Below are 14,200 nucleotides of genomic sequence, written 5' to 3'. Positions count from 1 at the left end.
TTGATTTTTAAACTTTGGATCCATACTTTGTGTGAATCTGCAGTATTCATTGGTCACAGTGCATTATTAAAGCAACGGAATTTTATTATAAACTTGTAATTTAGAAAAATACCATATTGCTACCATCTAAATTAGTTTCTGATGAGAATATTTAGCCAGTAGTTACTAAGAGGGCTGGGGATGTAGCTCATTGGTAGAGCACTTGCTTAGCATGTCTGTGTCCTTGGATTCCATATTGCTAAAAACCTATGTTCCTTAACCCATCTTGTCCTGTTGTCCTAGATGTGGAACACCTTTAAAACTTAAATTGAGCAAAAACAAAAACAAAACAAAGAAATATTTGTGGTAACTTTGAAATAATACTTGAGTATTCTCAGAATTGAAAAATTGGGACTTAATGGATTAAGCGATTGAGTGCAAATCTAATGGACAAAAATGTGGATATTGATTTATATCAAAAACTTGAGTATTGGTTTATAATTTTGACTCTATTTTTTATTAGCTTTAGAGTCTTAGGCAAATGGCTTATCTCACTTCCATTTTCTTATTTATAACAATGAAGTTCAGATTTTGGATAGTTACCATTTAGAATGTTTCCTACTATTAAGTATTCATTTCCAAAATAAATAATTTGTTGGGTGTGGTAGGAGTAACTCTGGAGACTGAGGCAGGAAGATTGCAAGTTTGAAGCATCCTGGGCAATTTAATGAGACCCTGTCTGAAAATTTTAAAAGGGCTAGAACATCACTGTGTTCAATTCCCAGTACCTGGAGTCAGGGGAATGAATTATTTTATTTATTATTTTTAAATTGGACACTGGGTGTACTAAAGAGTTCTGTTTTTTTTTTTTTTTTTTAGGGAAAGGAAAACTTTATGATTTTCACTTTTTTTTTTATCCCCTCGGTGGTGCTGGGGATTGGACCCAGGGCCTTGAGAAATTATCACATTTTTAAGTCTCTGTGATTATAGAGACTTTGGTAAAAAGAATAATTCAGTCAGTCACAAAGGACATGAGGTCAGCTCTGAAATTTATTGTGAACATATGTATAGATTTTTTTGTATGTGTATGGATTGAAATAAAAACTGAATTTGTCATAGTTCAAACTTTTCCTTTTTTTAGCATCTTGATGTTTCAAGTCATATGTGAGAGAGAGAGATAATAGATATGAAGAGAATGCTGATAAGATTTTAATCTCCCTGGGTATAAATTCTGATATTTCCATTTACTAGCCAGGCAACCTTAAACAGTATGATTAACCTCTGAGTCCTTTTCCTTATCTATAAAAGACAATTATTAATAATAGTGTCTATTTTGTAGGGTTTAATTGATGATTAATTGACTATAGTATGTAGAGTATTTGGCACAATATTTGGTCCCCAAAATACTAGCCGATGCCATTGCTAATTGAGTAGTATGAAACTACATCTAGTAATAGCTACTAGAATCCCAATGGACATCTACAGCTGACTAGTTTTCATAATTCTTGAAGTAACCTATCAGCTGTATTCTAAACAAAATAAAATTCTGAAGGCACTTCTCCCTGTTTTAGTTACATAAGCATAAATAGATTGAATAGGACAATATAAGGTTTTTCACTGAATTCAGAAATGAGGTCTTTTTATGAGGCATTGAAAATGAATTAAATAGCCTCTAGGTGCATTGGTACAGGTCTGTAATCCCAGCAGTTCCGGAGACTGAGGCAGGAGAATCAAGAGTTCAAAACCAGCTTCAACAACTTAGCGAGGCACTAAGCAACTCAGTGAGACCCTGTCTCTAAATAAAATACAAAAATAAAAAAGGGCTGGGGATATGGCTCAGTGGTTGTATGCCCCTGAGTTCAGTCCCTGGTACCCAAAAAGAAAATGAATTAAATAGCACATTAGTTATATCACTTTCCTCTGTTCAGTGATTTTCCCATGATATTTTTAATTTAAATGTGTTTTAAAAGCAAAACAAATCATTTGACAAAACAATGAAAAAGGATAGTTTAGAAACAGCTTTTTCCTCCTCTTTTTGGTAATACAGTAGTACCACTAAGGGAATGTTAGTCTTGAAATGTCAACATTTGAGAAGACAAAATGCAAAATTTTTGTATGTATGTACTGGGAATTGAAGGGTGTTTTATCACTGAGCTACCTCCCCAGTACTTTTTATTTTTTATTTTGAGACAGGGTCTCACTAAGTTGTTAAAACTGACCTTGAATTTGAAATCCTCCTGTCTCAGTCTCTCAAGTTAATAGGATTATAGGCATACACCACTGCGCCCAGCAGAATGCAGAATTTAAAATATTGGAATTTATAAAGGACAATAAATTTATAATAAATTTAATTTAGGTGATAAGGAATTTAGTGAATAGGAAATGTTGAATGCAGAAGTAGAAAACAATGGTGGTTATGAGTTACTGTTGGGTGTGTGAGGGAAGGTGGACAGGGAAAGGACGGATATTAGTCAGTGGGTACAGAGTTTTAGTTACACAGGAAAATAAGTTCTAGGCATCTATCATACAGCATGGTGACCATGGTTAATAATAATAGTGTACCATATACTTCAGAATTGCTTAAACAGTAGATAAGTGTTTTTACCACAAAGAGAACATGAGCTGATGGATATATGTTCATTAGCTTGATTTAATCCTTCCACAATGTATACATGTATCATATCACATTGTACCTTGTAAATGTTTATAACTTGTCAATTAAAAAATTTTTAAAAAATCTCTTTAGTATGATAGGCTATAAAATATAATTAATGGTTTATCATTTTATAGTAAATATTTCAGATCTGATGAAATGATTTATTTGGTAAATAGTATTTGAATTTTGATTATTTTATTTATAGTTTTAGCTGGGTGTGGTGGGCTTCATGCCTGTAATCTCAAACTACTCTGGAAACTGAGGCTGGAGGATCATAAATTCTGGCCACCCTTGGCAATTTAGAGAGTCCCTGCCTCAAAATAAAAAAGCCCTGGGGGTGTAGGTCAGTGGTAGAGTTAAATCCCCAGTACTAAAAGAAGGAAAAATTTATTTACAGTTGTTTTCAAATAATATAAATTTGTTACTTTTCTTATAACTCATAGTATCTTCATTATATAAATATTGTGCTTAAATATTAAGTGGGATAATTACAAAATTTTTGACTTGTGGATATTTAAATATGTATTTCCTTCTTCCAAAGTTGAAGAACTTAAGTATTACTTTGACTGATAATTTTTTCCTTTATTTCAGACCTCTTAAAGTAAATGGGTCCAGTAATTGGAATGACTCCAGATAAGACAGCTGAGACCCCAGGAGCTGAAAAGGTTGCAGCACTAAGTCAGATTTATAAAATGGGAAGTTTGCCTGAAGCTATCGATGCTGCCAGGCCAAAGGCCACTCTAGTGGGCAGTGAGTTTGCAGACGATGAGCTCACAAACTTGAACTGGCTTCATGAAAGTACTAATCTTCTAACAAACTTCAGCCTCGGAAGTGAGGGTCCTCCAATGGTTAGTCCATTGTATGACATAGAAGGAGATGATGTACCATCCTTCGGACCATCTTGCTACCAGAGCCCAGAACAAAAATCAGCAACTTCAAAGCCCCCATACTCCTTTAGTCTTCTCATTTATATGGCTATTGAACACTCTCCAAATAAATGTTTGCCTGTCAAAGAAATTTATAGCTGGATTCTGGACCATTTTCCATATTTTGCTACTGCGCCTACAGGCTGGAAGAATTCTGTTCGACATAATCTGTCCCTAAATAAGTGTTTTCAGAAAGTGGAAAGAAGCCACGGCAAGGTCAGTGTTTATGAATATTGCTCTATTTGGTGGAGGAACTAACATGGAACTCTTAAAATATGGGGAAATCAAGGGAGACGATGCCATATTGCTTCATTTTTGAGGTTATGTCATTTCATCATTTGCTTTCATTTGAGATGTTTAAAAATTTTTAAGTATTGATAGAAATCTAGTAGAATTATGTTCACTCTTTAGGTATCTGGATTGTTCTTTTAATTTTTAGTTTACATGGTGTTTCTGTAACTGAACCAGTATATTATTCTTATTTATTGAATATAACAATTCGCCTTATAGTCAAAGGATAGACCATTTGCATTAAACGTAAATGACAGGATTGGATTGAAATCTTATTACCTTTATTTGTTTTCTGGTTTTTTTTATGCGTTCTTTTAAAAAGTTTGCTTTTAAAATGTGCTTTGAAAAAAAGAACAGGTTTTCTGCAGGTAGAGAAGGTATATAAGGGCAATAGAAGATACTTCATGCAGCTCGTGGGGGAGTAAGCATATTCTCTGTAGGTGGAGAATATAGGAGAGTGGATGGAAAGATAGAATATGAAAGATGAATATCACACTAAGTTGTTTGGACTTCAGTTTAGAAGTCCCAGAACATTTTGAAACAAGAATATGATGAGGTTTCCTTTATTTTACTTTTGTGACAGTGTGAATGGATAGAGTTATATTATCTTACACAACATCTGAATTCCTTGGTAGAGGAAAGTTACAGTTAGTACCATTCAAACAGAGGTAGTTTCAATGAATGTGTGGGGTGTGAACAGTTGATAATCATTGCCTGCCTTATGTCTAAATTCATTGATTTCTTTAGTCTTTTACAATGTAAAACTACATTCTAGTATAAAATTAGCTTTAGAAATTCATTTTTTCCCTGATTTCTTTAATACTATACTTTGTTCATGCTTGCCTTGAATCCATCATTTTCTTCTAGCATTCACATTTTAAACTTTAGTGTTCACTATTTTGTTTTTTGTTATTCCTGTGTTTTCTTGGGTAATCTCATCAATGGCTTAATATACCACCTGGATTCTAGTGATTCCCAGTGCTCTCTTTTAAAGGCCAGAATTAAATTTGCAAGTAATTACTAGATTTAGAGATATCACAACAGTTTATACAAAACTGAACTTTATTCCTTTCTTCCTAAGGTCAGTGTAGGGTTCTTTTTAATTGATTGATTGATTGATTTAAAAAAAAATTTTTTTTAAATTTTTGGTACTGGGGAGTGAACCCAAGGGTGCATAACTACTGAGCCCACATCCCTGACCCTTTTTATTTTTTAGTGAGGTGGTTTCACCAAGTTGCTGAGGCTGGCTTTGAACCTGTGATCCTCCTGCCTCAGTCTCCCAACTTGCTGGGATTATAGGTGTGTACCACCACTCCTGGCTTTTTCTTTTTCTTTCTTTTTTTCCAGTTTAATATTCTAATCTAGAAATCTCAATCATCTTGTATATCTGCTTTTACTGTGCCTAGTTATTAGTGTTAAATTTAGAAGGAATTTAGAAATTATCCTGATGAACATCTTAATTTTATAACCAGGAAAATGAGACCCAGGTAGGTAAAGTTAATTGGCCCTGGTCTGCAAAGCCAAGGTTAGAGTCTAGAAAATACAGTGTCTAATAGCACCTAAAAATACCTAAGAACCTGTTTTTTATTCTGACCATTGTTTTATAGTTTCTTACCATAACATTAGACTAATTCAGATCTCCCTTATTTTTCATCAAATCAAACTATTATATAAGTATGTATAAATTGAGGTGTTGGTATGAAGGAGTAAAATCAGATGTTCCTAGACCCAGGTATGACTTGGCCTCTCTTAGCCTCTTTTTGTTTCAGTTCTAGTGAATAATATATGACTTTAAATAAAAGTCAGACTTCTTTCTTTTTTTGGTACCTTGGTTTGAACTCAAGGGCACTTGACCACTGAGTCACATCCCCAGCCCTTTTTTTGTATTTTTTTAGAGACAGGGTCTTACTAAGTTGCTGAGACTGGAAAAGCCAGACTTCTTAGTATAGTTTTCAAGACTCCTCTCAATTTGACCTTTGACATTGTGCCTTTTCCCCCTTCATTATTCCATAACCTCCCCCACTAGACTACTTGCTGTTGTATGTTATAAACAGTCCTCACTTACTTGGTTCCATCTCCAGTGGTGTGAGGTAGAGAAAGACAGTTTTTTCTCCCTGAAGAGAGGTGGGAAAGAGGGAGGGAGAGAGGGAAGGAGAGAGAGAGAGAGAGAGAGAGAGAGAGAGAGAGAGAGAGATTGAGAGATTGAGATTATTAGACAACCTTTTTAATTTCAATACAAAATTTTTTTTTCAATACTGGGTATTGAACCCAAAGGACTTTACCACTGAGCCACATCCCCAGCCCTTTTTATTTATTTTGAGACAGTGTCTCACTAAGTTGCTTAGAGCCTCAGTGAATTTCTAAGACTGACCTTGAAGTTGGCAATCCTTCTACCTCAGTCTCCTGAGTCACTGGGATTACAGGCGTGTGCCTCCATGCCTGGCTTTAATGCATAATTTTATCTCATGTTATATAATGGTGACCTGTGGATGGATACTTATGTTTCTCATTTTTTGTTGTAACAATGCTAACAGTGAAAATCCTTATATAGATATTTTTGCTTGCTTGTTTAATTTCCTTCTGCAGCTAAATTTCTAGTCAAATTATTGCAGTAGTGAATATGAATATGCATATTAAAATTTTTGATACGCATTACCATTTGCCTTCCAACAGGATTGTGTCAATATATTTCGCCCACTAAGAGTTTTTTCCCACATCAGTTTTTCTATACTTTGGCAAGCACTGGGCAATTATTTTAAATCATTTTCAATTGGATGAAAAGTAATGTATTTCTTTTTTATTTTGAATCAGAAACTTTTTTCTGTTGGTCTCTAATTCTTTCTTTGTCATATAAATTAAAACATTTCTAGTCTATTTGCTAGGTAAGTAAATTTGCTGATAACAACAGCTACATTATGAAGTATTTAGCACACCAACAAAATCCATGTGCTTAATTATTTCACTGTGGCATCTTAACATCTGTCCATGTATTGACTTTTCAGCTATAGCACTATTACTACTAATAGTAGCAAATACTCATATAGTTTACTATGAGCTGTCTAATGTTTTAAATATTTTATGTTTATTAACTCAACATGGAGGATGACGGAGAACTGCTGTAATCATTCTTCTAAAAGTGAAGGCATTTAAATAGAGTCATGTACTTTGCCCAGGTTGATATAAGTAGTAAGTATAAGAGTTGAAATTTAAACCCATATAGTCTGAGATCAGAGTCTGTTTTCCAGTATTCTTTTTTTTTTTTTTTTTTTTTTTTCCTTCCTTGTGCTACTGGGGATACTGGCTACATCCCAGCCCTTTTTATTATGAGACAAGGTCTTGCTGAGTTGCTGAGGCCTGCCTCAAACTTGCAATCCTCCATTCTTAGTCTCTGGAGTTGCTGGGATTACATGCATGTGCCACCATGCCCAGTTTGGAGTCTTGATCATTACACTATACAGACATAGAGGATCAACAAAGAAAAAACGTTGTTCTTTAAACATGTCTAACTAAATTGTCAACTTCTGACAAAACTGAGAAAGAATAAGAGCAAAAGTTAGAGGTAAATAATAGTAGGAATGCAAAGGAGATGACAAGTTTAGCTACTTTATGAAATTAATAAAACCAGGGAAAATACAACTTTGCAAAACTAAAGAAAAAGTAGAAAACATAAATAATCCTTTAATAATTGAAGAAAAAATTTTAAAAATCAATAAAAAATAAAACTCCCCCCTCTCCTTCAAAGAGCTCATCAAAGCCAGATATTTGGTATATATTTTACCCTGTGGTACTGGGGATTGAACCTAGGGGCACTCAGTACCACTGAGTTACATGTCCAGCCCTTTAAACTTTTTTTTTTCTTTGAGGCAGAATCTGGCTAAGTTGCCCAGGCTGGTCTCATATTTGCCTTCCTCCTGCCTCAGCCTCCCAGGTAGCTGGAATTACTGGTGTGCTTCACTACCTTTGGTGCCAGATGGTTTTATAGCTAAGTTTTGCCCCACAATGACAGAACATAGTGTTCTGGTCTTAACTCCTCAAATTGTAATGAACTGAACTAATTTTGATAACAAAATTCAACATAGACTGTAAAACTGGAAGATCACTAGCTCGTCTTACTTCTGGATATAAGTGTAAAAATCCCAAGCAAAATATTAAGAAATAGAATCTAGCAATGTATATACAAGGTAATATCATTCCCAGACTGAATTATTCCAAGAATGGTGAAGTTGGTTTAATAATAGGAATTCAGATTAAAAGAGAAAAATCATATGATCATCTTTGTGGATATAAAAAAGGCAGTATTAAAATTTAATATTCATTCATAAAAAATTAGTAAACTAGAACAGAAGGAAACCTCCTTAATCTGATTAAGAAAAAAAAAAAACCTTACAGCATACACCATACATAACTGAGATTTTAAACACATTATCCCCACTTTGAAAGTCTTAAATATACAGTATAGAAAGAAAGAAAAAAGTATAAAGATAGGAAAAAAGCAAAACTGTCATTCACATTGGTAAGATTGTATATGGTATATCTTCTATGGTCAAACTATAGAATTAATAATTTTTAACAGGGTTACTTAATAAAAATCAACATTTAAAAACTCAGTTGTATTAGTGGTAGTCGGAAAATGAAAGAATTTAAAAGATGGTATTTGTAATAGCACTAAACAAGAATAACTAATAAAAGATGTACAAGACCTTTATAGAGACATAGAAAAATTAAATGAAGAAAGCTGCTATATGAAGTCAGTTCTTCCCTAATTGATCTTAGATCCACTGTAGTTCCAATCAATTTCAATAGGTAGGGAAAGGTGAGGAACTGGTATATTAACAAGCTCATTCTAAAATTTATATGTAAGTGCAAGGAATTACCAACACACTTGTGAAGATGAACAAGACAGAATGGCAGCTAGCCTTATAATACATAACAAGATTTAACATAAAGTTAGGATACTCAAGACAGGCCAGTGGGGTAGAATAGAGAGCCTAGAAATAAATCATTGCATATATGAATGCTTGGTAAGTATATTCTGCTTTTGTGTTTTCAAAGTTTATAAGGTAGATACATAGCTTTTTTCCTAATGTAATTATTTAAAGGTACATATTTTTATAGCTACGGCTTTAATTGCATACCACAAGTTGTATTCTGTATTTTATTATTCATTCTAAATACTTTCTACTTTATATTGCTTTCCTCTTTGAGTCATAAGGTTTTTTTTGTTGTTGTTATTATTGTTCTTTTTAGATTTGCAGGGCAGTAGAGTATATTTTGAGGTACATACTTGGAGTATAACTTATTCTCATTAGTATCCCATTCTATTGGTTGTACATGATACAGAGTTTCACTGGTGGAGTTTTCATATATAAACATAGGAAAGTTAATGTTGGATTCATCCCACCGTCTTTCCTATTCCCATGCTCCCTCCCTTCCCTTCCCTTCATTCCCCTTTGTTTAATCCACAGAACTCCTGTCTGTTAGCATCTGTGTATCAGAAAGAACATTCCAACCTTTGTTTTTTCGGGGATTGGATTATTTCACTTAGCATGAGAGTCTTCTAAAATTAATGACTTTAAACAACAAACATGTATTATCTAATTGGCTATGACAGATCCTGATCTTTGGAAATTTATTGAAGTTTCTTTTATGGCCTAGCATATAGTTGGTTTTCATAAGTATTCCATGTGTAATGGAGAATGCATATTTTTCAAGTGTTATTGTTACGTTCTATGATTGTGTGTTAATCATATTCAATTAATTAATTAATTACCTCGTAAGAGACCCTATCTCCAAATATACTTATAACTGGGGGGAGAAAAGTTGACACAGTTTAGTCTATAACATCTGCCTAGCCTTCCTTTTGTCTTCTTTTGAATAGATTCCTTCACTTCTTATATCATTCCATTATTTTTCATCCAGGACTTTGAAAATGTTAGCATGTCTTATTTAATGCTACAAATTACATAATTAACTATTCTTTATATAACCTCTGTTCATTTAGATTTCCTCGTAGTTTTTAGTATTATCGTTCACCATTGTTGATGGATTTAGAATTTCCTTGGGTAGGGGTCTTTAGATAGTAAACAAATTTTGTTTGAAAATTACTTTTGGACTGGAGTTGTAGGTCAGTGGTTGAGCACTTGCCTAGCACATGTGAGGCACTGCGTTTGCTCTTCAGCATCACATAAAAATAAATAAGTAAATAAAAGTAAAGGTATTGTGTCTATCTACAATTAAAATTAAAAAAAAAAAGAAAATTACTTTTAACCTTGCTCTCAAGGAGATGGTTCTTTTTCAAATCTGCTTGTTTTAAATAGTATCTTCTTGATTATATTCAAAGTTATCCTTTAATTTTGAAAAAGGTTCATATTATTGATGTTCATAAAAATCAATAGATCACTTTGTTTAAAAAAGGGGATACTTTCATAGACAATGGGGAATGCATGTCAACTTTTTTAAATTTATGAAATCCTTTTTGAGTTAGTATCTCGAACTAACAGGGTTTTTTTCAATCTGTGGAAGACAAGTAACTTATTCTTACTTCCATTAAATGATGAAATTGAATTTGGCAATCTTGACAGCACCTTTCTGATCATGAGCTGCTATCTAGAGATGGTTGTTGCCAAAAGAAGGCAAGATGACAAGTCTAGAACCAATGGTAGTGATCATACCAACCATAAAGGTGCTGATTAGATTTTTTTCTCATATCATCAATACCATAATTACTTTGGGGGGGAAAAAAAAAAAAGCAGATCTAATTCATTTGTGTCCAGTCTCAGAACTTTAAAATCACAAAAGGTAGACATGGTAGTGTTTTGGGCTTGGTTTAATTTGAGCTTTATGTGTTAAACATTACCATCTAAATAATATATTGGTTTGTCTAAAAATAATTTATAAAACCCAACTAAAACGTTACAATTGAGATTTCAGTTTAGAAACATGGAATTAAAATTTTGCCTGGTTTGTTAATCAGTTAATTCTTTTTAGTTCAGTGCTTGTAAAAACCCCTGAAGAGGTAGACAAGTCAGTCAGGAACATAAAAACATTTCAGGAATAGTAAGCATTGCATCTCTCAATTTATTCTTTAAAACTTCCTTTACGATAAATAGTTTTAAGTTCAACCTTTGATATGTTCCTCATTTCTTGAGAAACTTCAGTGGTTTTCTACCAATAAATTCAGAAGCCTTAGAGTTCCAGTATGCAAAACAGTAAATGAGAGAATGCATATTTCCTGTTTACATTGCACAAAAGATCAATTTTATAGGCACTTTTAGTTTAAAAGCAGTACTTAACTTCTAAGTCAAAATTAGAATCAGTTTTTAAGCAAGAGTTAGTTTAAAATTAGTTCCTTTTTGCACACAGACTCCAAAACATAGATTAGCAAATACATAGTTTTATTTTGTTACCAATAGTTGGTGAACAGTCCCAGTGAAAGGAAGTGCTGCCATGGTAACATAAACCAGAGTGTTATTTGCAACTGTACTCAGGATACTTAACTGCCCTGAACCTGCATGTTTTCAGTACCATGTCTTGCAATTTGCTTTTCAAGGAAATAGTAATTCTACTGTGATAAAAAACAATTTGCAGTGCTCTCACAATAGAATTTGAAAAGTAGACTTAAACTAAATTGTTCTAGGAGTGGATTAACAAGGTAGAACATGACTAGAAATAGTAAAAGAATTGTCTCATTCAGTGTATGAAAAATAATGCCTGCATATCTTTTTTTAAATTTAATTTAATTTTTTTTATTTTTATTTTTTATTTATTTATTTATTTATTTATTTTTGAGGCAGGTCTCCCTATGTTGCCCAGGCTGGTCTCTAACTCTTGGGGTCAAGTGATCCTTCTGCCTGCCTCCCAGGTCTCTGGACCTACAGGCGACACCTACCACTGTACCTGGCTCCATGCATATCTTTATTTATTTATTTATTATTAATGAAACTGAATTGGTTTTGGAACAAAGGGTATTTTAGGTACTAACATTTCACAGTTTTATTTCCATTCCTCAAAGCACATTTATCATTTGGACCACATGATCAAATATATATTTAAATTTCATCACGTAATTCAAAAATACATTTGTAAAACTTTTCTTAAACCAAAAATCATACTTATTTCATGTAGTTTATGTGGTGTCTTGCTACTGAATACCATAAAGATTGATCTGATAATCTAATACGTTCCTTTCTATATGACAGTGTAATAGTATATTTATAGTTTTTCTTTTCCTATATATTTAAATTGCTGGAATGTTTAAAAATGCCTTACACTCAATTGTATCTTTCCACAGACATGAGATTTTTGTTTTCCTTTCTAAATTTATTTTATCCTAGTTCTTTATCACCTAATTTTTGTCTAATGATCCAAATCAATTTATTTTTGTTCTTATTGTTGGTTTTGTCAAACTCTATCTCAGGAAAGTAAAGGAATAAGAATATAATGTTATTTAGCCAATATTCAATAAGCCCTTTCTATATGCCAAGTTTGGAATAACCCACTTATTTTACAACTGTGTCACCTACACATTCAAATAAATTACCTTATTTGAATCTCAGCACACCTCAGTGAAGTGGCCTGGATTGGTGTTTTGTTTGTGGATAAAATGCGATGAGAGGTCTGATTCTAAGAGATTAAAATATCTGTCCAGTGTCTGATAGCCAATCAATAGGCAGTGATTGGGATCTCAGTCTTTTGCATTTTATGTTTGTTTTCTTTTTCTGGTGATGGGGATGGAACCCAAGGCCTCACACATGTTAGGCAAGCATTCTTATCACTGAGCTGCAGTCTAGCCCTTACTTCTCAGTTTTTAAATTTGTGGAACCATGTGTTTTTCATTATGCCATTATTCTATAAAAATTATGATATAAGTACACCTGTAATCCCAGCAACTCTGGAGGCCGAGGCAGGAAGATCACAAGTTCATGGCCAGCCTCATCAACTTAGCAAGGACCTAAAGCTACTTAGGGAGACCTTGTCTCAAAATAAGAAATAAAAAGGGGTGGCGATGTGGCTCAGTGGTCTGTGCCCCAGGTTTCAACTCATAGTACAACAACAAAACAAAACAGAAAACTAGATAATAAATTTGAAACTCTCTAGTATTTTGAGTTAGAGGAAATTTTGTACATCACATGCGTTCTACAATCATGCATAGCAAACTCATTTCAACTTTTGTATTGTACTCAAAAGATACTGGAGGGTTCCCCTCCACAATATTAAAAACATTCTGACACTGATTGTGTATGTTTCAAAGTTCTATGTTACTAATTCACGTGCATTTTATTCTAGGTTAATGGCAAAGGTTCTTTATGGTGTGTTGATCCAGAATATAAACCCAATCTTATGCAGGCACTGAAGAAGCAACCTTTTTCCTCAGAGCCTCATAACTGTCAGTGGTGAGTTAGATGGTTTTATTATGTGAGCTGGAGAAACTTAACAAAGTTATAGGACTTTTTTCTTTTAATTTTATAGAGAAGTATCTGTATATGACATTAACCTTATGTTTGAATTTGTTCATAGAAAACAAGAAAATGAATAATTGAGAACTATATCAGAAATATAGTCAGTACAATACATCATGAGTAAATTATAAAGAAACTTATAATTTTACTTACAAAAAGGTTAAGTCATTTTGTTTGCAATATTACTCAGTCCATAGGACATAGAAAACTGAAAATATTTAAAAGAATTTTTAAATAAGATGATTAACATTTTTATATACACATAAGTGTTTTTCCTCTTTAATAGCATTTTTAATATTTAAAATCATGTTAATTCTAAAATTTTAAATGGCAAGTAAAATAATTTTTTGAGGGTTTCCACCTTTGATAAAAGTAATTATAATGTATTTCCTTATAATTTCCCTTGGCTTTTATTTTTAAACCCAGTTATGGCAGGCACTGTCACACACATCTATAAACATAGCTACTCTGGAGCTGAGGCAGGAGGATGGCAAATTTGAGGCCACTCTGGGCAATTTAGCAAGATCATCACAAAATGAAAAAGATTTGAGCATGTAGCTCATTGGTAGAGCAGCCCTGAGTTTAATGCCCAGTACTATGAGAAAACAAAGTAGTAACCCCACTTTCTCTCTCTTTCTCTTTTTGAAGTTGTAGATGGACACATCATATTTATTTATTTATTTTTATGTGGTGCTGAGGATCCAACCCAGTGCCTCACATGTGTGAGGCAAGTTCTCTACCACTGAGTTACAGCCCCGGCCCTCTAGCTTTCTCTTTTTAAATTAAATCTGAAAATAATGTGACCTCCTTAAATCTGATTTTGTTTCCCTTTCCTAAGGAAGTCTCAGAATCTTTTAAAATTCTATTGTGTACATTTGTTTGTGAGGAAA

The 14,200-nt window shown here is 33.2% G+C and overlaps 1 protein-coding gene across 4 annotated transcripts in view; it reads left to right on the top strand.

The window, feature by feature from the left end:
• Foxn2 (forkhead box N2) overlaps positions 1-14,200 on the top strand; it is a 57,562-nt gene that overhangs the window by 27,539 nt on the left and 15,823 nt on the right. For all 4 annotated transcript variants that reach the window (XM_047522706.1, XM_047522703.1, XM_047522705.1 and 1 more), the window contains exons 2-3: positions 3,227-3,777; positions 13,138-13,244. In XM_047522706.1, the coding sequence (XP_047378662.1) occupies positions 3,241-3,777; positions 13,138-13,244 (644 nt within the window). In that variant the 5' untranslated portion in view covers positions 3,227-3,240. The remainder of the gene's footprint in view (positions 1-3,226; positions 3,778-13,137; positions 13,245-14,200) is intronic.

This window comes from Sciurus carolinensis, chromosome 13, assembly GCF_902686445.1.
Source record: "Sciurus carolinensis chromosome 13, mSciCar1.2, whole genome shotgun sequence".
Classification (NCBI taxonomy): Eukaryota; Metazoa; Chordata; class Mammalia; order Rodentia; family Sciuridae; genus Sciurus; species Sciurus carolinensis.
Note: the sequence above shows the minus strand (reverse complement) of the source record. Positions and strands in the feature narration are given on the sequence as shown.